At 38.1% G+C, this 23632-nt stretch overlaps 1 protein-coding gene across 1 annotated transcript in view; it reads left to right on the forward strand.

Moving 5' to 3' along the window:
• nlk2 (nemo-like kinase, type 2) overlaps positions 1-16653 on the forward strand; it is a 54781-nt gene extending 38128 nt beyond the window's left edge. Inside the window, exons 5-11 of the mRNA XM_040036450.1 lie at positions 461-546; positions 4977-5186; positions 5441-5542; positions 11657-11743; positions 12354-12552; positions 13160-13253; positions 14553-16653. Coding sequence (XP_039892384.1) covers positions 461-546; positions 4977-5186; positions 5441-5542; positions 11657-11743; positions 12354-12552; positions 13160-13253; positions 14553-14607 — 833 coding nt within the window. The 3' untranslated portion in view covers positions 14608-16653. The remainder of the gene's footprint in view (positions 1-460; positions 547-4976; positions 5187-5440; positions 5543-11656; positions 11744-12353; positions 12553-13159; positions 13254-14552) is intronic.
• The last annotated feature ends 6979 nt before the right edge of the window (positions 16654-23632 follow it).

Genomic DNA, 23632 nt, shown 5'->3' on the forward strand with positions numbered 1-23632 from the left:
TTTTTTCTATTAAACTAAAGAAAACTTTTGCTAGGTTTAAATATCGTTAGCTTCATAGCATAAGTGCCTAAGTCATTTTTTTGTGTTTTCGGAAAACAGACGGACAGGATGATGCAGCAGTGGTAGGGGAGTAAAGTTAGGCAAAAATCTCAATTTGACCAAAAAATGACTTAGGCACTTATGCTATGAAGCTAACGATATACTAAACTAATTTAAGGGGGGAAAAAACCCAGCTGATCTGAGGCAGCCAGTTAGGAATTGATTGATTTTTTTACATGAAACTGTTGTGGTAACAATTTTGAGTATTTTAACACTGTATAATTTTTTTAAATATCAAACATCCTTATTTGTAAATGAGCAGATACCTGTGAATTTCTGTGTAAGAACATGTAGCTCAGCCTGTTTGCACAAGTGATATCATGATTCATGAATTTGTCTGTTTCTACTCCACCATCACCAGGACTTAAGTACCTTCACTCTGCTGGAATTCTACATCGAGACATCAAACCTGGCAACCTCCTAGTCAACAGCAACTGTGTGCTCAAGGTGTGTGGGACAGGCAAGCATTAATCCTAACCCTATCTCTATGGCAAGGATTCTTTATGTGAGTTGTATGACAGGCATGTGACAGATAAAGAAATAAAAACTATGAATATTTATTGACAGTATAGATGATGATGTTTGTAGAGGAATGGAAAAAAAAAAAATCCAAAAAACAGATCACAGTTGATGGTAAAAATAAAATGGTAAATGGTATTTGTATAGCGCTTTACTAGTCCCTAAGGACCCCAAAGTGCTTTACACATCCATTCATCCACCCATTCACACACTGGTGATGGCAGCTACATTGTAGCCACAGCCACCCTGGGGCGCACTGACAGAGGCGAGGCTGCCGGACACTGGCGCCACCGGGCCCTCTGACCACCACCAGTAGGCAACGGGTGAAGTGTCTTGCCCAAGGACACAACGACCGAGACTGTCCGAGCCGGGGCTCGAACCGGCAACCTTCCGATTACAAGGCGAATTCCCAACTCTTGAGCCACGATCGCCCAGTTGATACCTGAAAGAACAGACCAGAGGGAAAAACAAAGTAGAACTTGGACCACACAGTTCTTTCCTGATGCAAGAACCACAGGATCTTCCAGTCCACTTACAGCAAGTATCTAGACTTTGGGAAGAAGCCAGAGTACCCAGAGAGAAGCAGACACCATAAAGATGATGAATTCGAACGCAGCACCTTCTTGCTGTGAGGCAGTAATGCTGCCTCCTCATATTCTATTCTTTTTCAGTTGTCTCTTCATAGACAACCTTGTCTACCTCAAATAAGGATAGTTTAATTCAAGCTCCAACAGATCTTCTTCACAATGACCTATTATACGAAACCCTGGTTTTATCAAAGACCATGACCCGGTTGCCACAGAGATGCCACCTTAAGTTCCTGTTCCTGTTCACCACTAGGAGAACAGAAACTTAAGGTATCAAAATTACATGCAGTCCATTAAGTTGGACAGTTCTATCTGCTACCCAAACATTCTCTGTTTCATTTTTTCTCCTTTATCTTCACTCTTCCTGAAGTGACTTTTTAGGAATCCTAACAGGTTGATTCTGTTCATCTGGATGTAGCGTTTTCAGTGGGAGAAACGTTTCGTCACTGACCTGTAGTCAGCTGAGACTTCTTAAGTCTCAGCTGACTACAGGTTTCCCCAATCTTATAAACAGTATATTTGCACAGTGATTGAAACTAGCCCACTAAATGAACAATGGGCTGTGAAGTCAGTTCCTTGATCATTAATATCCAAGTTGTCATGACCATTGTTCAACAACCACTGATCAAAGCCCATATCAAAGACCACTGATCATTGAACTCCATGGCTTTTAAACCTCAAAACACGCTGCGCTAAAAATGGGTCCACCCCAAGGATCGGGTCCCCTGACACAAACAGAGTAATGTAGAGTATGCTGTGAAGTGCCAGAAGGTTTGCCATGATGTATATCGGGGAAACCAAACAACCTCTGGCGAAGCGGATGGCACAACACAGAAGAAGTAACTCATCAGGCGAGGACTCGGCAGTCTATTTACACTTACAGGCCAGTGGACACTCTTTCAGTGATGAGGATGTACACATCCTGGACAGGGAGGAACACTGGTTTGAGTGGGGAGTCAAGGATGCCATTTACATGAAAAAGGAAAGACCATCTTTGAATCAAGGAGGGAGCCTAAGGGTACATCTTTCACCATCTTACAATGCTGTAATTGCAGCCAATCCCCATCATGACAATTAGCAAATTAATGATCAAGGAACTGACCTCACAGCCCATTGCTCATCAGTGGGCTAGTTTCAGTCATTGTGCAAAGGTACTGTCTATAAATTTGGGGAAACCTGCAGTCAGCTGAGACTGAAGAAGTTACTTGTGACAAAACGTTCTCCCAAATGCTACGTCCAGATGAACAGAATCAACCTTTTGGGATTTACTTACCTTGTTGATTGAGCATGCATCAAAACACTTTTCAGGAATGCTAACTCACTGCAAGTCATTGCAGTCTCCAGAGGCTGTTTAAAAAGTTTAAGATTAGGGCTTTGATTTGTGAGCAGTGAAAACCTTTCCAGCTCTAACTGCAAAAGGCAAAAGTTGCCAGCACCATCATTTCTTTTCTTCCTCATTAGCTCTTCTTTTCTCCATTTATACTTGCAGCAAGATGCCAGTTTCATTTTCCTCTGTCCGTCAAATGGCAGTGACTCTTTTTTCTCTGTAGTTCTTTTTTTTAACATTTTTGGGTTCCCGTTTCTGGCACTGGGAAGTTTAGATTTTCTCTGTCCCACTTACTAATTTTGTTGGTTTACAGTTCCTGGCACTGAGTTGCCAGATACACGTTTCTTCGCCAGATAACATCTCTTCGAATAAGAGATGTGTTATTCCTGGCTTCAACCTAGTGTACTTTTTCCAAAGTTTCCATGTTACTATTTCATTTCTCACATCTAATGCTACCAGTGAATTAAAATGTGTATGGCAAAGGTCCTGTCCACCATCTTCACTCAGTCATCGTTAATTATTTAGAGTGGAACTTAGTTAGGGGTTTCTAACATGTTAGAGTTTATTCACTGTCAATTCAGTTTACAAAGATACAAGTTAATTGAGAGTATTTGAAGAAACTGCATGTGCTTTTCAGGGTAGAAAAAAGTATGATTTCAAACCTCAAAAGTAATCTTCTGTCATTGTTTATTTGGGACCAAATAAGAAAAGTTAACCATTAATATACACACATAGACTATGAAATTATATGTTTATGCATGAGAAACAAAACATCAGTGAAACTCTACTACAGTCATGGCCAAAAGTTTTGAGAATGACACAAATATTTGTTTTCACAAAGTTTGCTGCTTCAGTGTTTTTAGATCTTTGTGTCAGTTGTATCTGTGATGTACTTAAGTATAATTACAAACACTTCATAAGTTTCAAAGGCTTTTATTGATAATTACATCAAGTTCGTACAAAGAGTCAATATTTGCAGTGTTAGCTCTTCTTTTCCAGACCTCTGCAATTCACCTTTGTATGCTATCAATCAACTTCTGAGCCAAATCCTGACTGATGCCAACTCATTCTTTCATAATCAATGCTTGGAGTTTGTCAGAATAAGTGGGTTTTTGTTTGTCCACCCGACTCTTGAGGATTGACCACAAGCTCTCAATTGGATTGAGGTCTGTGGAGTTTCCTGGCCATGGACCCAACATTTCAATATTTTGTTCTCCAAGCCACTTAGTTATCACTTTGGCCTTATGGCACTGTGCTCCATGAGGCTGGAAAAGGCATTGTTCTCCACCAAATTGTTCTTGGATGGTTGGAAGAAGTTGCTGTTGGAGGATGTTTTGGTACCATTCTTTATTCATGGCTGTGTTTTTTGGCAAAATTGTGAGTGAGCCCACTCCCTTGGATGAGAAGCAGCCCCACAGATGAATGTGTGCTTCATTGTTGGCATGAGACAAGACTGATGGTAGCACTCACCTTTTCTTCTGCGGACAATCCTTCTTCTTGATGCCCCAAACAATTGGAAAGAGGCTTTGTCAAAGAAAATGACTTTACCCCAGTCCTCAGCAGTCCACTTGCTGTATTTTTTGCAGAATATCAGTCTGTCCCTGATGTTTGTTTTTTTTTGTTTTGTTTTTGTTTTGTTTTTAGAGAAGTGGCTTCTTTACTGCCCTTCTTGACACCAAGCCATCTTCCAAAGGTCTTCACCTCATTGTGCGTGCAGATGCACTCACACCTGCCTGCTGCCATTCCTGAGCAAGCTCTGCACTGGTGGCACTCTGATCCTGCAGTTAACATCTTTAGGAGACAGTCCCTGTGCTTGCTGGCGCCCTGAAGCGTTCTTCACAACAATTGAACATATTTCCTTGAAGTTCTTGATGATCCAATAAATGGTTGATTTAAGTGCAATCTTAATAGCAACAACGTCCTTGCATGTGAAGCCCTTTTTATGTAACATAATGATGGCTGCACATTTCTTAACCATGGTTAAGAGGAAGGACAATGATTTCAAGCATCACCCTCCTTTTAACACATCCAGTCTGCTGTTCTAACTCAACCAGCATGACATAATGATCATAATGATTTCCAGCCTTGTGCTCATCAACTTTCTTATTTGAGTTAACAAGAAGATTATTGAAATGATCTCAGTAGGTCCTTTTGTGGCAGCGATGCAATGCAGTTGAAATGGGTTTTGGGCGATTAAGTTCATTTTCGTGGCAAAGAAGGACTTTGCTTCATTAAAACTGAAGCAGCAAACTTTGTGAAAACCATTATTTGTGTTATTCTCAAATCTTTTGGCCATGACTGTACATGCTGGAGCACAGTGGGTGAGGGAGGCAGAGAGGAGACAAGAAATCTTGGCAAGATTGATGGGTTTCAGAAGAAAGATGAATAAAAAGAAATCAGAAGATAAAAAGAGCTGCAGTAATCTCTGAATGGCTGTCTTTCAGATCTGTGATTTTGGCCTGGCCCGAGTGGAGGAGTCGGATGAATCAAGACACATGACTCAGGAAGTGGTGACACAGTACTACCGAGCTCCAGAAATCCTCATGGGGAGCCGCCACTACTCCAACTCAATTGATATCTGGTCTGTAGGCTGCATCTTTGCTGAGTTGCTAGGGCGACGCATCCTCTTCCAAGCCCAAAGTCCTATTCAGCAGGTAGTTGCTACTTAATTTAAATAAGATGTCAAAAGATAATCTGCAAGGCATGAGAAATTTTTTGTCTGGAAAGATTTTGATACATAAAAGTAACAGTGTGTTCTTTTTTCCCTTTTTTTGTGTTAAAATGTTAAAAACAGAATCATTACCAGTCACCACCAGGATTAAATAAAAACCTCCTCCTTAAAAAGAAAAACAGTCATGCAACAAACTGTTGTGTCTCAGTATACTGTGATGTGTGTGCTTTTGTGTAGCTGGATTTAATCACTGACCTGTTGGGGACACCTTCTATGGAGGCGATGAGGACGGCATGTGAAGGCGCTCGTGCACATATTCTCAGAGGACCTCACAAACAGGTCAAATAGTGCTTTTTTGCATCTGTTCTATGTGAAAAGACAAAACAATACAGATGAAACTGAAAGATCAGGTTAATTAAATTTTATTTTTTGTTGTAATTCCTCCTGTCATAGAAACAACACTATGGACTTGACTGCAAAAGGGACAGGGTTTCTAGCCTGTAATCACAATTACAAGTTGGTCCATTTCATGTGTGCACAATAAACACACAAATCTGCGCACTCACAGCCACACGCTATCCTGTTATTAGTCTGGAACTAATAACAGCTCGCGTAAGACATATTCATACATATGTATGAATATGCAAAAATAGTGAACAAACTCACTATTTTTTGCAGTCTGAAATATTGAAAATTGCTGATCTAGTGAAATTCCAAACAGCACAAATTCTATTCAAAGCAAAAAACAACGAACTGCCAGCTAATATTCAGAGTGTGTTTTTTTTAAATAAGTTATAATTTAAGGGGTTTTTGTAACTTCAAAACAGGGAAGGTACGTACTACAAGAAAAAGCTTTTGTGTTTCTGTGTGAAACTGTGGAACACTTTGAATATGGAATTAATTGAAGCGATGTCCAAACATAAAACAGTTCAAAAAGAGTTATAAAGATATGATTTTCTTCAACTACAAAGAAAGGCAAAATGTTAAAATTAAGTGAATGTCTCTATTTAGAAAATTTCAGGATGTGATATTGTAGTATATAGTATATATTATATCAGAAATCTGTTCACTATTTTCATTACAGATTATATCGGTAAGGAAGGTGACTAAATATTTACTGATAACTTATGGCAAAGGGATGGGATTAAATAAGTGTGTACTTCTTCCCACTCCCTTTCGAAATGTAAATGAATCAGAATAGAAGCAATATTGAAATGTATTGACTTAATTTTGTATAGTATTTTTTTTTCTCTCTTATTTTCTTTACTAAATGTACCTGTATATTGTTTACATGTTCGAAATAAATTAACAAACAAACAAATAATACCACCTAATATCCAAGTAATGCACTGATATTTATTTATTGGATACTACGGGCCCAAAAACAAGGGGTAATAATGTGGAAACACAGCTCTGTAATGAAGTGGTAATAGCAGGGTAACAAGGCCGAAACAAGAATGTAATAATGTGGTAATTAATAAGTTATTACCACTCAATTGCCTGTGGTAGTTTCTGTTTAATAAACAGGAAACAGAGCTGCAAAATGCAAAACTGCCTGTTTCTATTTAATAACATATTAATAACCTATTAAAGCTAACTTAAACAGTATGTGATTATTACCTGGAAACAACTATGGAGGTTTCTGTGTAATAAGCAGGAAATAGCTTCACGATGCAAACCTGCCTGTTTAATAACATATTAATAACCATGTTAATAACCTTTTAAAACAAACTTAAACTAATGACTACCAGTACATACCTGTGGCGGTTTCTGTGTTATGAGTAGGAATTTAATACCATGGTAATGATAACTGATTAAAACAAGCATTAGGAAGTCTGGAATGAACTGGAACTGTACAAAATCCTACTAGTTATCTCGCTTGTCCAGTTGTGGTGAGGGCAACACCACCGTCCTGCACTGCCTTCATTATTGACTGATCTCTTACCATCTAAGGATCCAGCTTCTCCTGCAGCAAATTTCACAAATACAGACTGTCCTATTCCCCCCCAAAAAGGAAAAAAGGCACCATTATGATTTCTGTCTAAAGTTAAATAATGAAGTCATCCTTTTCTTTTTCTGCCCAAAAAAGCATATTGGAACTCACTGGAATATTTAGTATCTATCCTTAGAAATAAATCACTACAAAATTCACTGGGCGTGGATAGCTGTATTTTGAGTAGACCACACCTCTCAACGGCCTAATTTTGGTAAATATAATCTAAAATATCATAACATATATATATGTAACTAACCACATTCAGGTTCCTATCCATATTTGCAATAATAGTGGTCAGCTTATTTCAAGACAACCTTACTTCCGTGCAACCTTGGTTTCTATAACTATTCCTTATATTGTGTCTACTATTAATCAATACTTATACTACTACTGCTTATAACTATGGTAACTTACCCCACCCTTTCCTATTGGTGGAAAAATGTACCATGTCAACCAATCAAAAAATGATATGGCAACATGGCATTTAGTTGTTTAGGAAGGGGGAAGTTTTAGGAGTGACGGCGGTGTTTTGAGATGTGAGAGATTTGCGACGTTTAGCACAAATCTTGCGTAGTTAGTGTGTAGTGTAGTCAATAGTTTTGTTGTGTGTGTCAGAACAATGAGGCGACTACTGAATGTTACAGGAGTTACAGCAGTGATACATCTCCTGTTGTCAGGCCTGCAGGTATCAGGCTGTTGTTCTCCTTCATCTCATAGTGGACAGAAATTATTTTTTGGAGTGGCACAAATAATTTGTGTGGCATCAAATTTGATGCAGAACAGCTGATTGTTCTGTAAATAGTGTGAAATGTTTATTTAAAAAAACACCCTTGCTGCATTTTTAGGTAAACAGCTGCAAAAAACCTTGTTGTTTGCATAACTCAGTTACTTTTTTGGAGAAGTAACTATATAATTAATTGCCCAACATTGGTCATTATATACTGTATTTTGCAGACAGAGAGTTACAGGACTCTCTCCCAGACCACAGACTCATACTCATAATACAAGTCAGAGCTTTATTTTTAAAAAAAGAAAGAAAGAAAGAAAGAAAAAGAAAGTTGTGTTTTCAAAATTGGAGTTAAAGTTATTTTTACTTCTGAAACTACAAAGTGTAGTATGTTAACTACACGTGACCTGTGTAGTTAACATACTACACAGGTCATGAACAAGATTTTTTTACATTTTCATTGTAAGTGGGCTAAAGCAGTTAATTAAAAGTAGTCTAACATAAATGTAAACGCTGTAATTTGATTATTTTAATAAACCATGTAACTTGGATGGATTCGATGCTGGTGTGACCACAGTGCACACGTCTGCTGTCGCTCACAGTGGTCCAAGGGACGCTCAGGGAGTTTGTGTGTTTGCTCAGACACATGAAAAATTAGAGGGAACATTAGGGCTGTGCGATATGACCAAAATCTCATATCCCGATATAAGACATCTACCGTCCCGATAACGATATAAATCACAAAACTTTAACATTTTTTGTAAATTCTGTGAATCTCGGGCAGCTCGACTTGCGTGAAGTGTTTCCTGCTGGGCGTCGTGTACCTGGAGTCGAGTGTTTTAACCGATGCATGAAACTATACATTTTTAGACATAAGTTGTAACCGCCGCCGTTTTCTTTGTGAGTATTTATTACACGGCGGAAAAGCCTATTCTAACATTTGAGTCTATGGTTTATTTTTTTAGCACCTGGCGGCTCTTTTTTGCTTCTCATCTGTAAATAATCTGCTCTTTCACGTGATTCAGTTTATTTTGAAAAGTCTCAACAGGATCTTGAGCTTTATTGTGAAAGGTTTATGTGGAAAATAAACAAGCGGACACGCAATGGTTTTACCATCGCTGTTGCTAATGACAACGCATAAAAACAGGCGCTTGTCCGTCCGTAGTGTGGCTATATTAAATATAAGAGAAAGAGAGAACTTAAGAAATTAATATAGCCACTACAGTGACCATCAAAACGGTGAAAAAATATTGCCGTAAACAGTTTATTTTGCGACACCACAAAACAAACGATAGCGTAAAATAAAAACGATAGATGTTTTTATATCGTCATCCGATATATATCGTTATATCGAACAGCCCTTGGGAACATTGCTCTTGGGTGAGGTTTTCCAGGCATGTCCCACCGGGAGGAGGCCCCGGGGCAGACTCAGGACACGCTGGAGAGATTATATCTCTTGGCTGGCCTGGGAATGACTTGGTGTTCCCCTGGACAAGCTGGAAGAGGTGGCTGGGGAGAGGGAGGTCTGGGCTTCTCTGCTTGGGCTACTGCCGCCGCGACCCGGCCCTGGATAAGCGGAAGAAAATGGATGGATGGTTGGATAGATGGATGTTATAATCCATTGGTTTATGCAAGCATATCTACGAGGACATACAGATCTACGAGAGAACCCAAAAAGCAGGGAAATGGTGGCTAAAGTTAGCAGGCGATGCCTCACTTCTTTGCCTTTATCAAGGGATAACATTGAAAGTGCAGACTCCCAGTAGGTAGCAATCTGCCTCCTACTGGCATTCACTCTGTTTCCATGGCAGTAAAAATGAAAAACAAGAAAAAAAAGTACACAGAATATTTTTATGCATTATGATGAAAATTTAGATGAAATTAAGTTAATTAGGGCAATAGTGAGTGTGGATCACTTTAAATTGCCAGTTTAAGTTTGCTTTAATAGGTTATTACTATGTTTTTAAATAGAAACAGGCAGTTTTACATATGTGGTCCCAACACTCCTCCGTAATTGTCAGATTGCCTACTTTTTCCCACTTCACTTTAACAGAAGCAGTCCTGTCATTTTTATACCACAGGATTCTGTTTTTAATCTGGAAATAATTTTATTGTGCACTCCAGGTTTAGTTAATGATACAAATGTTTCTACAAGTCGGATGTAGCACTTACCATCCTGTTCTTTTTTTCTGAGGTAGCTCTGACATAGCCTGGACTTGTGTTTTGGGTCATTATTTTGCTGTAGAATGAACTCTTGACCAACTAGGTGCATACCAGAGAGTATTGGATGGGGCTACAGAAGCAGTAGTGGTTTTTGATACGGGCGGTTGCCCAGGGCAGTATCACGGCATCGTAAAAAAAAAATAAAAATAATAATTACTCGTACTCATGCTGCCCCGACATCATGCCAGTGCATATCGGGAATGGCGTAGGCACCGATCGGTTTTCTATCGCCCATTTGCTGGGAGTAAGGGCGCCCTCCGTTTGCGAGGTGCACCTGCTGCTTGCTGCACAGGGAGGAGAGGGCGGCGGGGGATTCTCGCGCCAGTGGTGCACATTGCTGGCGATGTGCATCGCTGGCAATGTGCACCGCTGGCGCGGCCATTTATTTTTTGATGCAACTTCTCAGATTAATTCACTGCGTGTAGAGCCCAGGGCTGGACTGGGACAAAAAACCAGCTGATACTAGAAATGAATATTAAATAAATTCTAACAACAGCTGATCAAGCTTAAACGTGCTGCTGTTGTTTAGTGCGACATCCGGCGGTTTCCTCTTTCTGGCGCAAAGTGGGCGATAAACAAACAAGAGAGAAAAGCTGATCATTGATCAGTTTCATGATTGAAGTAGCAACAGGAGAGAGAGGGGAGAGAATGAGAGAAGAGGCAGCTGTGCAGCGTAACGACAGAATAACTCCACCTTTGTGTCTTTTTCATTCTAGCTGAAGTCCAGGACAAACTGCGTCCCCTCTCAGCTCAACACCAAACGCGTAATAATTTCTCTGAATGCGGGAGGATTCCGTCTTTTTACGGGACAGTTGGCAACTCTACTAACTAACCTTATGAACTAAATAAAGTTCATTATCAGTAACATAGCACCCACCCAGCTGTATAGAAACTCATGCTAGCTAGTACGCAGTACGAGTTATTGTAACTGACTGTAAAAAGTCAGCACAACGAAAATAAACTAAACCTAAACTTGGTTTATATCTGACCCAGATGGACTGCAGGTCTCTCCTCGGCGGCCGCCTCGGGTCTCTCCTCGTCCTGCCGCCGATCTCTCTCATCCACCTGCTGGCCTCCACCACTTGTTAATTTTACCGAATCTGTGGAAGCTCCGCGATGCCACCACCAAACAACTGAGTTATTTTCACACACTGGCCAGCTTCTGGCCAATCCAACACCTTTCATTGTTTATACCGTTACAAAAAAAAAAAAATCATCGGGCCACCGAGCAAATGCCCGGTATGCCCAATGGCCAGTCCAGCTATGGCCGTGCCATCAGTTAACCCTTCGCATGCCAACTGTGGCACGCGTGCCTAGGGTTGCCGACCCCTGCTATAGATGATAAACTGGAAAATATATTTGTAACATTGCTGTTAAATCTAAAATTGTACTGTTGGCTTGTTGTTCACTTCTTCCTCTTGTACTTGTAAGAAACATATGAATGTAAGATGTGCCAGAAGCTGAAAGAGAGGGCAACATTCTAAATGGTGTGATGTTTCGTTTACAGCCATCCCTTCCTGTTCTGTACACACTGTCCAGCCAAGCAACCCACGAAGCAGTGCACCTTCTCTGCAGGATGCTGGTGTTTGATCCGGTGAGGCATTCTGATATATATTGATTTACATTATGTTTTGTAAATGAATCCCTTTCACTAAGTAGCTTGTGTACAATAATACACATATGTCTTAATGTATACTCAATTACTCAGGTAAGGAAATCCCAAAAAGTTGATTCAACTTGCAGGTTGGGGAAAATCTGCTGTCTGGTAAGACTGAAGAAGTCACTTGGATGAGTGACAAAACGTTTCTCTCACTGAAAACGCTATGGCCAGATGAACAGAAGCAATAACATGGGAATAATAAACATAGTTTGAACCATAATAATGAAAGCCCACTTTCATTATCATTGATCCTGTAATTTCTATCATTGTCCAGTTTCATCAAACCCATCCTTGACACTGGTGAAACCAGGTTACTGTGGCTACACACAGTCTGCTTTTAGATAATGATATGGTCATGTCAGTCTATTAGAGGTAGTATTAGTGTTCTCACAGTCCAGTAGGGATGTGACAGTTTAATCTGTGCCTTTTCTAAAAGGGCCATTCAGTGATTTTCACACCAGTCCTTTATTTATTGTTTCTTGCCTGTATTTGAAGAGTAACAGTTTAAAATTTAACACATTTAACTTTTGTATCTGGTCTCCAGTCAAAGAGGATTTCAGCTAAAGATGCCCTGGCTCATCCTTATCTAGACGAGGGTCGACTTCGCTACCACACGTGCATGTGCAAATGCTGCTATACCACATCCTCGGGTCGCGTGTACACCAGTGACTTTGAGCCCATCACTAACACCAAGTTTGATGATGGCTTTGAGAAGAATCTGAGCTCTGTAAGACAAGTCAAAGGTAAATTTGTTTGCTCTTTTTGTTTCTATTTGCAAGGCGCATAAACATCAACAAAAATAAACCCTGCAGCCCTGGCTTTGATAAATGAAAATAAGTTAATAGGACTGACAGACACTTGGGTTAAAAATTGAAAGTCTGCTTCTTCCTTACAAACATTTTAACCCAACTGTCATATTAACAATGGAGATCATTATCAATTCAATTTTATTGGCATAGCAGCAAATCGCAGCTGTCGCCCCAAGGTGCTTAGTATTGTAAAGACTCTACAATAGTGCAAATCTAGCCTTGGGCTTGTTGTGTACCTTGAATTTGCTGCTTTACTGCTATTTTGATGAGAAAGCATTGCAGGAGCTCAGAGATTCCCAAATATAAAGAGGGACATGCTGCTACAGCTTGAAATATTAGACTTTCAGGATAAAACGTTGAAACTCCTTGACTTCTGTGCATCCTGTTTTATTTCTTCTACTCCAATACCAGTGCTAAGGCAATGATTTTCTTTTTTCTGAGTGGTAACACTGGTAACAAGACTGCAGCAAGATAATAACTTCACAATGGCTTTACATTAGGATCATTAATAATGAATGATGATTGCGTGTTTCTCTTACAGAAATTATCCATCAATTCATTTTGGAACAGCAAAAGGGAAGTAGAGTACCACTCTGCATTAATCCTCAATCAGCTGCTTTCAAAAGCTTCATCAGGTAGGAGACTCTGTAACTGTTAGCAGTATGAACACACACTAATACTAAATATTGTGTACATGAGCTACAGATACTGTACTGTGCCAAAGTCTTGATCCACCCTGCTTTCTGGGAGCCAGACTTTTTTTTTCTTGAGCAACAGTCCTATAGACTTGCTGAAGGTCTTTCTAAAGGTTTTCTCTGGACATTGGTTGCTTTTTTGTCCCATTTTCAGGCCAGTTCTTGTACCTGAGCATTTTGGAGGAATGTTTCTTTTGCTAAGTGACCTGACTAACTGAATATATCAAGCAATACAAAGGCATCAGATGAACCAGTGTTAGACACTTAGTTACTAGCAAACTGTTATCAAATGGGGAAAAAAACATTATCTACAGCAGATGAATGATACAGGAACAACACAGGACGTGATAAATGCATCTGTTGTTCACTTAATCTTCAACAGAAATGCAAGTCAAGGAGATATTTTAGGGAGAAAAGGCTAAAGTATGCCAAATTACACAAGAACTGGACTTAAAATCAGGAATAACAGGTCTTGTGAATGAATCCAAATTTGAAATTTATGCTTGAAATTGTCATCAGTACGCACAGAGAATGTCAGGAGAGAGATACAGTGAGTGTCTACAGAAATCTGACTTAGTCATGGTTTGGGGCTCCATATCAGCCTGTGCTGTTGGAGATCTTGTCAAATTTAATTGAATTATGACCACAGAAAAGTACCATCAGCATTTGATCCACCATACACTACCATCTGGAAACACCTAATTGGCAAGGACTTCTTTGTTAGTATGGCAAGGATCCCAAACACACTGCCAATGTCATAAAATCCTGGATGAACACACACATACACACACACTCACATAAAATCTGTAAAAGACCTTTTTCTGGTGTAATAAGCCATTTCCAGTGAGGCCACCATGACTGTCACATTTAAAAACAGCAAATAAGTTAATGTCACGTGGTTAGTGGCCATATTCCATATTTTGCGCATCATTTTACAGATGAATGAACACAAATGTTTGTACATGAGGCCTAAAGAAAGTAATGATGATAAGCCTGTCTGAATTTGTAAACCTTCCCCACTTACCATGGAAAGAGTCAGACATCCTATTGAGAAGATCAGCAACATGCCATTGTGAACTAGCATGCATGTGGCTCCTCTAAGTAGTACACTACTATCATTAACTCTAGCAGTTAACGTTGGTGGTATTAAACCTTTGTGTCCAACTAACAAATGTTTTACTCTTAACTAAATATTGCTAATATTAACTCCTTTCACTTAATGCCCTGTTTTTTGAACAGCTCCACAGTGGCTCAGCCCTCTGAAATGCCTCCATCTCCGCTGGTGTGGGAATAGCTACTGTTTTGTGTCGTTATTTTTCCTGACTGACAAGCTGCTAAACTGGGAACAAGAAAGGGTCTCAGTGTCTTCTATCATCTGTGTAGCATTTCACTGGAGAGCAGGACTCACAGGTCTGCTGGGTTTATGCTGAAAAATGGAATCAAAGAAAGGTCCACTGATAATTGCTTTATGGAAATTAATGACAGAAAAGCTCTGTATAATGCTTTGTACAGAATTTTTCTAAACAAACTGAGAACATACACACATCATATATATATATATATATATATATATATATATATATATATATGTGTGTGTGTGTGTGTGTGTGTGTGTGTGTGTGTATATATAGTGTTTGTGCACAAATTATATATAAAATGTATATTTTACAAATTCTGCAATCACCATCTCATTAATTTAGAAAACTAGGCTACTTTGCACCCGTCATTTCTGTCATTTCTGCATTATTTCCAACCACACTTTTTATTCTGACAATCAACTGCAACATTATTATTATGGGCAACTGAAAATTTCCCATATTTTAGAATTTTTACAAATTTGCTCTGTGTAGCATTATTGTTTTATTTATTTTTAATCATTTGTATTAAAAACAATGTCGCCTTGTGGCCCCACTGCATATTTGACAGTTTTCATTTATTCATTCTTTTGACAGAAGGGGTGCTAATTGATTTTGAACAATTTTGCCTATTTAACATCTGATAAAAAAAAATAAATCAAAACCTAAGACCAACATATTCTAAATAGTTCTATTGAAAACACAGGGAACAACCAAACATGGAGAGATTTGGATTTAAATACAGGCAACTATATGATCCATCTATTTATGCTGTGAAAGTTTTTTTGTTTTACTTGTTCCAGCACATCAAAATTGTGATAGCTTGTCACACAGCCAATTTAGACCAAATGTTTCCTGATTAATTACTCATCATCTTCTCATAGCGTCCTTCTATGTGGAATTAGTTCACCTTTTGTCATTTGCTTACAAAATATACACCATGGGATGTCTGTTGTCTAAGAAAGATACAAAAGTTTCCTCCCTTTTAGTAAGTTTCAGTTAAATTAAATTGCTACAGTGGATTTTGAAACTATCTGTAGTTTTCACAGAAAATTCATTGAAATGTTTAAAATGGAAAAATGGAAAATGCTTACAGGAAAGTAATTATTACTGATAATGTTTATGTCAAGTTTTCCATTCACATATTAAGGTTTTTCATTCACACACTGCCTGAGAGTTGCCAGCCATATTAGATGTGATACAACAGCCAGTTGCTAGTGACTGGATGACAGTGGTCTCTGGAGTTTCATGGCTCCTGCTGGGTTAAATATGACAAAGAAAAGAAAATGCTGCACCAAAAACTTCCCAGTGATTGTTTTATTTGCTAGCAACCATATTGCTGTGGTTGCCTGTAGTTTTTCATATTTGTCTGTAAATACTTGCTTACTACTAGCTGAGCAGCAGGCAAATGGTTTATTGTCGCCACTGGCCGGGCCGGCGGTGTGGACACACAAGTTTGTGAATGCGACAACTCGAGAATGAGGTGACATGGGAAGTTTAAAATTGATAGGTGCTGATATTAAAAGTTAGGCTCTCAGTTTTTTTGAAAATCTTGTAAATGCGATAACTTAGGATTTTGAATAAGGCAACATAGGATTTTGAAATTGTTACCACAGGTATCTAATAGGAGGCTGGCAGGTGGCACTGGCAGTCACAAGTATTTTTTTCTATGTTTTGTCTACATGACAGTCTAACAGTCACACTTATTCATCCAGTGAATACATCGGTATCGGCGCTTTGAGTGCTCAGAAGAGTAGAAAAGCGCTATATAAGAACCAGTCCATTTACCATTTATCATCGGTAGCAGCTTGGGATTTAGTATCTTGCCCAAGGATACCTTGGCATGCAGGCTTGAGCAGTCAATAAAAGAACCACCAACCTTTCGAGTAATAGATAACCTACTCTACCTCCTAAGCTAAAACTACTACCTTCACAGCTTCACAGTAATAGTGGTGTTTAAATAGGCAAACCTTTTACTTTGAAGACAAACAGCCTCCTTTTCCAGTTTGTGTCGCACTTTTCTGGTTTCACTGCAGTGCAGACAGTAGGTGGAAAGTGTTTCTATAAGTCGGTCACATCCATTCAAAAAATATACAATATCATCATAGTGACCAAAGCAATCGTTAAGTTTTTGGGGAATACACATTTTTCCTTAGCAGGGGGGTCACCAACAGGTCTTTCAGCTAGTGTGACTGGGCCTTCAGTGATCATTTTCCCAGGGACTGCTGTCAACCTCCTACAACTCACGATCAGTCAGGGAACACCTTTTCCTTTATTACTGGTTGTAAACTAGTCTTTCGCCCTGTGTAAATAGATTGTTAGCCAAATGTAAGACAATGTAGACCTTGAGTCTGCATTGTCACCATACACCATGATTGTCACATTTCCAAAATAGCAAATAAGTTAATTTAAATAGTTAGTGGTCATATTTCATATTTTGCGCATCATTTTACAGATGAATGAACACAAATGTTTGTACATGAGGCCTAAAGAAGGTAATGACAATAAGCCTGTCTGAATTTGTAAACCTTTTCCACTTATCATGGAAAGAGTCAGACATCCTACTGAGAAGATCAGCAACACACCATTTCTGATTGGTAACATGAACTTGGGTAAAGTGTTCAGTTCTATTTCATTTCTGTGCAAAATGAAATGGAATTTGCAGTTGAAAATATATATGAAGAGATCATTTTGGTGACGCTGGTGAATGCTCACTTGCATGCTTCATGAAGACAAGCTTTTTAATGAATAGGAAATAACTTTAAGAATGAATTAGCCTAAAACCCTGCTTCTAGACTAGACAATAAAATAAACTCCTCTGATGCATACAACGAGTGACTGTAATGATAAAAAGAACAAACAATTCTACAGTAATATTTCTACCCCCTCGTTTGACCAACCATATCAGTTATACTACTTATAACGAGTTCAGTAATCACATATAATTTAAGAAGTCCCATCAGACTGACTGAAAAACTGTTGTATAATGAAGGAATGTGTTTTATCTACATATGTGCCTCCTAAAGTTCCCCTCTTGGACATTCTCAGTCAAGGTGAGCTATTTTTTTTTTCCAAAAGAGTCTGAAGAGAATTATTTCTTATTAAAAATAACCTAGAAGCTTGCACTGAGCTGAAATATATCAGGTTTCCATTGTTCTCTGTAACCTTTGCTGGACTTGCTGTGTACTGTACACTTTCTGCACTGAAACAGAGCTGATGCAAGTCCGAGTGTTTATGGTTCTTCATAGTCTGGGTCCTATTTAAGTGGACTTGGCTATTCATTATTTTCCATGAGCACATTAAAAGTATAGCTTTTCTGTTGGGACATTAGCAAGCTCACAAGTCTCACAAGTGAGACTGTAAGTTAATCTAACCAAAGCCATGTGAGCCACATTTTTTATCCTACCTTTTAACATCCTTACATCGCCAGCAGGAAGAAAAGAGCAGAGGGTAAATACTGTCATGTAATTAACTTTAACAGTTAACAAACACATTGACACTTTTTAAAAAGTTTTTGCAGGCAAGAAATTGTCATTGTCATCAATAGGCTGTTGTCTGCAGCAAGACTGCAATATGACAAGGTCTGGTGACAATACAATAACAAAATGCAAAATACATTTCAGAGACTTCATGTCAGAAATGGCATGAATATATATATATATATGAATTGGGTCAATACAGTAAAAAGAAAATGTGCAGAAAAATAATTTAAATTTAAATTTTTTGGTGAGCCACTGACTTTTTGGGTGGTTGTTGGTTAGCCAAAGCAAAGCGTTGTTTGTGTGTTATCACATATAGATGGTTGGAATGGAACAGCAACGGAAGAATCAGACTTAGACTGGGAAATACATATTCAAAAAACTAAAATCATAGTGAGCTAAAGTAGCTTTCTTCTGGTGAGAAGAAAGCTTTTTCATTAGAAGGACCAATCGGAACCTGTCAAAATACAAAGTAACTGATCTGGTGAAAATGAGTGACTGGCAGTTAAACCAGCAGTAAATTTTGTTTTAACCTTGTTCTTTCTACTTGAATCTGTCATCACATACTATAGACATTCTTCAAGAATTGTACTGAGCAGCTCTTCTCAGACAGGAGAAAAGTAGCACATGAACATCTCAAAAATGACATGGTCTTTTCTACATGTTTTTCCCTAGATGGTAATCCAGTGCAAATATGTGCCCCTGCTCTTTCTCATGTGTGTACACTGTCTTCAGGAGAAACAAAGTTTTTGACGTAATTTATTTAATATATTTTTAGACTTGTTATCAATTTCTGTTCTTGTGTCCTATGGTATGCATTCTTTTCACACCTCAGAAAATAACTATGTATATATATGTTATATAGAGAAGCAAATCTACAACAACCTACAAAAAACACACAAAAAAACACTGTATAGGGATTGTATTAGCCTGTACATTTCTAAGGCTGTGAAATTTTTTTTTTAAAAACTTGCATACAAATGTATATATTTTCTTGATTTTTACCCTGCAACTAGGATGTGGACAGAAAATCCTGTAACAATTAAAAGAAATGCAGTCATCTTAACTATAACTTGTGTGTACAGCAGTTGTAGATATGTCTAAGAAAAATGCATTTTTTGTTATTATTTTTAATTATTTTGTCACGGCAACACTGTGAATATGTATATTAAGAATTCACCGTGTTGGTCTCTACCTCTTGAGCTCAATAACTTGGCATTGTTTACCTCCACACATTTCTGATCATGTGGGGATGAAATAAAAAAACAATAACAAAAAAACACTTGAATGTCCATTCATGCTTTTATACCGAATTAATAAAATATTCTGCCCCTCCACATACATCTTCCGACAGACCTTTCTTGCACTCTGTAATACAAAACCTACCAGTAGCCAAGGGTTACCTGACTGTTAGATGTTCTGACCATGATGGTTGCATTCAAAGCTCAGTGTCAGGGACAGCAGTGTCAGCAGTTGAGGTTCCATCATCCATAATTTAACTAAGAGGTGCCCTTATGCCCTGTAAAATCGAATTAGTTCCCAGAACTAAAGTAAAGCTCACTTAAGATAACTAAGGACAGCTTATTCATTGCAAGAATAACTTGATATTTTTGAGTGAGCAATACTAATTGTTTACCCTACTGATAAACATTTCAAGTTCTACTAAGTTAAAAAAAGAAATTGTGGTGACTTACTATTTTTAATTTTCCTTACATACAAATAAATGCAGCTAAATCACATTATGTTTTATCATCCTTAAACTTAAGAGATTTCTAGTACAAGTATGATTCAAAAACAAAAATTAAAAGCACTTGCAATGCAGTTAAAATTATCCCAGCCTTTTTTTCAAATGCAAAAAAGTATGTCAGCCAACATACTGGACACTGTTATGTTTAACAACAAATAAGTATATTCCCATTCCCCCATTAGATTTTAAATATTAGTACAATTAAATTGTATGTTTATTTGTTAAGATAATTTAAACCTTTAATAACCTTATACTGAGACAAATTCTCAGATTTAATTATTCTGAAACTAAGTTAAAGCTTCCCATAACTTTGTATTGCAAGTTACATTGCTGATATAATCAGTATAAAATGTATTTATTGTTCAGCTCAAACAACACATTTGTTTTGCATTCAAACACAGGAGCTTTGTGTCTTGTAACATTTTAAGGATGGTTTGTTTCCATTCCTGGCATTACTGCCTGAATGACTGCCATGGATTTAGACGATCCAAATGTAAGTGCCTCAATGAAGTCTTTGACATTGTTGCAACTTCCCTTAAGTACAGTGGCAGTGGATGTGGGTTGGAAGTGCAATGACCTCAAACCTGCAGGTGACCATCTTCACTGACCACGCCTTCTGTGACGGAGGGCTTATCACTACTGGTGTCCTGGAAGGAAACAATCGTATTATTGTATGGTCGACCTTGCAATATAAAGCACCTTGAGGCAACTGTTGTTGTGATTTTGCACTGTATAAATAAAATTGAATTGAATTGAATGTAGAACACCAACTTATTTGGCTTTTTAAAAAATGTATTTCTGCATTTCCTATAGAACAGATCTCAAGTTAGACAAACTAGCTGTGTGATTACATTATTAGTAAAAAATACTGTAAATTTGATATAAACAATTGTGGCACCTCAACTTGCTTCTTTCGATGTGGACGAGTAGCAACTCTACTCTACCCCTCTTGAATGACTCTTCACCACAACAGACTGGTATAGCGTCCACATCACTGCAGCTGCAGCAACATCCATCTGTCGATCTCTCATTCCTCTCTTCGTTCACTCGTGAACAAGACCCTGCGATAAATAAACTCCTTCAACCGGGGCAGCAACTCATCCCTGATGCAGAGTAGGCACTTCACCCTTTTCAGCTGAGGACCATGGCCACAGATTTTGAGGGGGCGATGTAGGTAGAGTGTTCGCCCCATGATCGGAAGGCCGGGGGTTCAAATCCACCGAATTACTAGCCTGAGGTACCCCTGAGCAAGGTACCGTCTCTACACACTGCTCCCCTGGCGCTGGATTGATGGCTGCCCACTGCTTCACTGAGTGAATGGGTTAAATGCAGAGGACTAATTTCCTACTGGATTAATAAAGTATGCATTGTACATTGTCATTCCCACCATTCCACACTCAGCCATAAACTGATGTCTAACCAATCCTGACAGTACCCCTCTTCAACTTGATGTGATTATTACCACGACAGGCACCAACCATCTTGCAGCCTCAGCTCCTTGCAGGAGCCTCAACATTGCCCATTCCAATTCAATGTTCCCAGCCTCCCTCAGAATGCTTTCAGGTGTGCTAGGTCTGTCTGGCATGCGCCCCTGGCACCTGATCCAACTCACCACAAGGTGAAAGAACAGTAAAAAATAAAATTTCCCAAGCCAAAGCACAAATCAAAATTGAAGTAAAACAGGTTGGTTTAAAGTATGATTAAAGTTTAGCACGATCAATGATGATTATTAATATTTTGGAAAACCAAAACACTTACCACTCAGTTGATGTCTTCTTGCAAGTGTTTGATGTAATGTGGGGAGTGCTGGTCCAGAGCCTCAAAGAAAGCAAGCAGAGGGAGAAAAAAAAGAAAATTGTTTGGAAGCTGATATTGCTTCTTATTGACTTTGCAACCATTATAGCTTAAAATATAGAAACACAATGTACACCTCATACTAACTAATTAGACTAGCACATATACTTATTAATAAAAATAATAGAAAAAAATAGTCATTTAAAACACTATCTACTACTATGTCTGAATGTGTGGTATTGCCAATGTCAGTTTAGGCCTAAAGAGATGTGTGTTATAAAAGAAAAGAGACCACCTAAATTAAATGAAATCATTACATGCTTGTTAAAAGCTAACTTCCAATATATAGTTTCTAAAAAGCACAATAACCATTGTATGTATATTTATATTTAACATAGTCTACCTCAAAATGTTTCTGATGATTCAATTGTAGAGTTTAACTAATTTGTTTAGAAGAAGCTAAATTACTTTATTTTCAGCTATAAAGCCCAATTAGATTGTAATCCTAATCTGGTTTATAGCTTTTGAATTTCACAACAAAACATGAATCTAAAATACTATTAAAACTAACAAATACTAGTATTATTTAAAATGAAATTAAACAGAAATGTTGGTTAAATGTAAAAATAGCTTGCTAAGGAATGGCTAGATTTGACATTAACAGATGCCACAGATATTCAAAAGCAGCAACAAAGCATTAGAATAAATGCCGGGTCTAAGAATATACAGTTAATATGTTATAAAAGTTCATATGAATTAAAAACAAATCGAACCCCTAAGGGCTGCACCCTCTGCAAATGTTTCGTCTTGGCTTCTGCAACGCTTACTTTTCTATTTCAAATGAGCAACAGTAAATTTGCTCAGTCTTTTATATAAGGTTTTTATAAAGACTGTGGGGTTAATTTTTTAACCAACATGAGCCGAGAGGCAGCACTGGCTAGCTAGCAACTTCATAAACCAAAGTGCTAAACTGCAAGAAGGCACAAAAACAGTTTGAATGAGAATAAACATTTACTCACTAAATCAGTGGTGATACGCTGATTGACATATAAGAAATGTCAACAATACAGGTTTGCTCGGCATATTTCAGAGAAAAAAAGGCATGCTATGAACATGTGGATTGATCTGTGCAAGATCTGTGCATTTTCAAACCATATCATTTTATCCTTCCGCTGAAGAGAGACTGCCTCCAGACGGGAAGAAATAAAAGCATGGATGACTGTTTCGAGGTGCCTTGAAAGAAAAGATTTCACTCTTGCCAGTTGCCTTAAATGATAAAAACTGGACTTCACCACTGCTCTAATTTGGCTGTTCAATTTAAAACCAAGGTTCAGTAATAACAGGTTTAAAATAAACTTCCAGGGGTCCCAAATCAACAGAGGACTCACAGTGCCCACTAGGTCCAAACACCAACACCTCTGTTTTCTTTTCATTAAAATTTTAAAGTTTAAAGCCAACCACACTTTAATGTCATCTAGACATGCCAAAAGAGGTTTGATGGCGATGCCATCCTTCTGCTTTAGTGGCAAATAAATTTGGCATTCATCAGCATAACAATGAAAAGCAATCCCTTCCCGTCTAAGGATGGAACCCAGAGGCAATAAATGTAATAATAATTATTGTTAATAATAAATAATAATGAAATAAAACAAAAGAAAATGACCATACCATATGGTTTCATTTTCAGTTTTGAGGGCATTTGTATGAGCTAAGATGCAGTCTCTCAATCTAGTCCTTTGTTTTTGTCTAAAAACAAAAACAAAAAGCAAATCAAAAATTTATTAACTAATTAATACTTTTAGTTGTACTATGCACAACTGGGTGACTTATTTTTTTTATATACAAAGGTCCAAAAGTAGTATAAACTGTCAGATAATGAAGTAAAATATAAAGCATAGTGAAGCAACAATAGAGAGCGGTGTAAAAAGGGAAGCTCAAGTAAAG

Source organism: Simochromis diagramma, unplaced genomic scaffold (assembly GCF_900408965.1).
Source record: "Simochromis diagramma unplaced genomic scaffold, fSimDia1.1 OVJJ01000324.1, whole genome shotgun sequence".
In the NCBI taxonomy this organism is placed as follows: Eukaryota; Metazoa; Chordata; class Actinopteri; order Cichliformes; family Cichlidae; genus Simochromis; species Simochromis diagramma.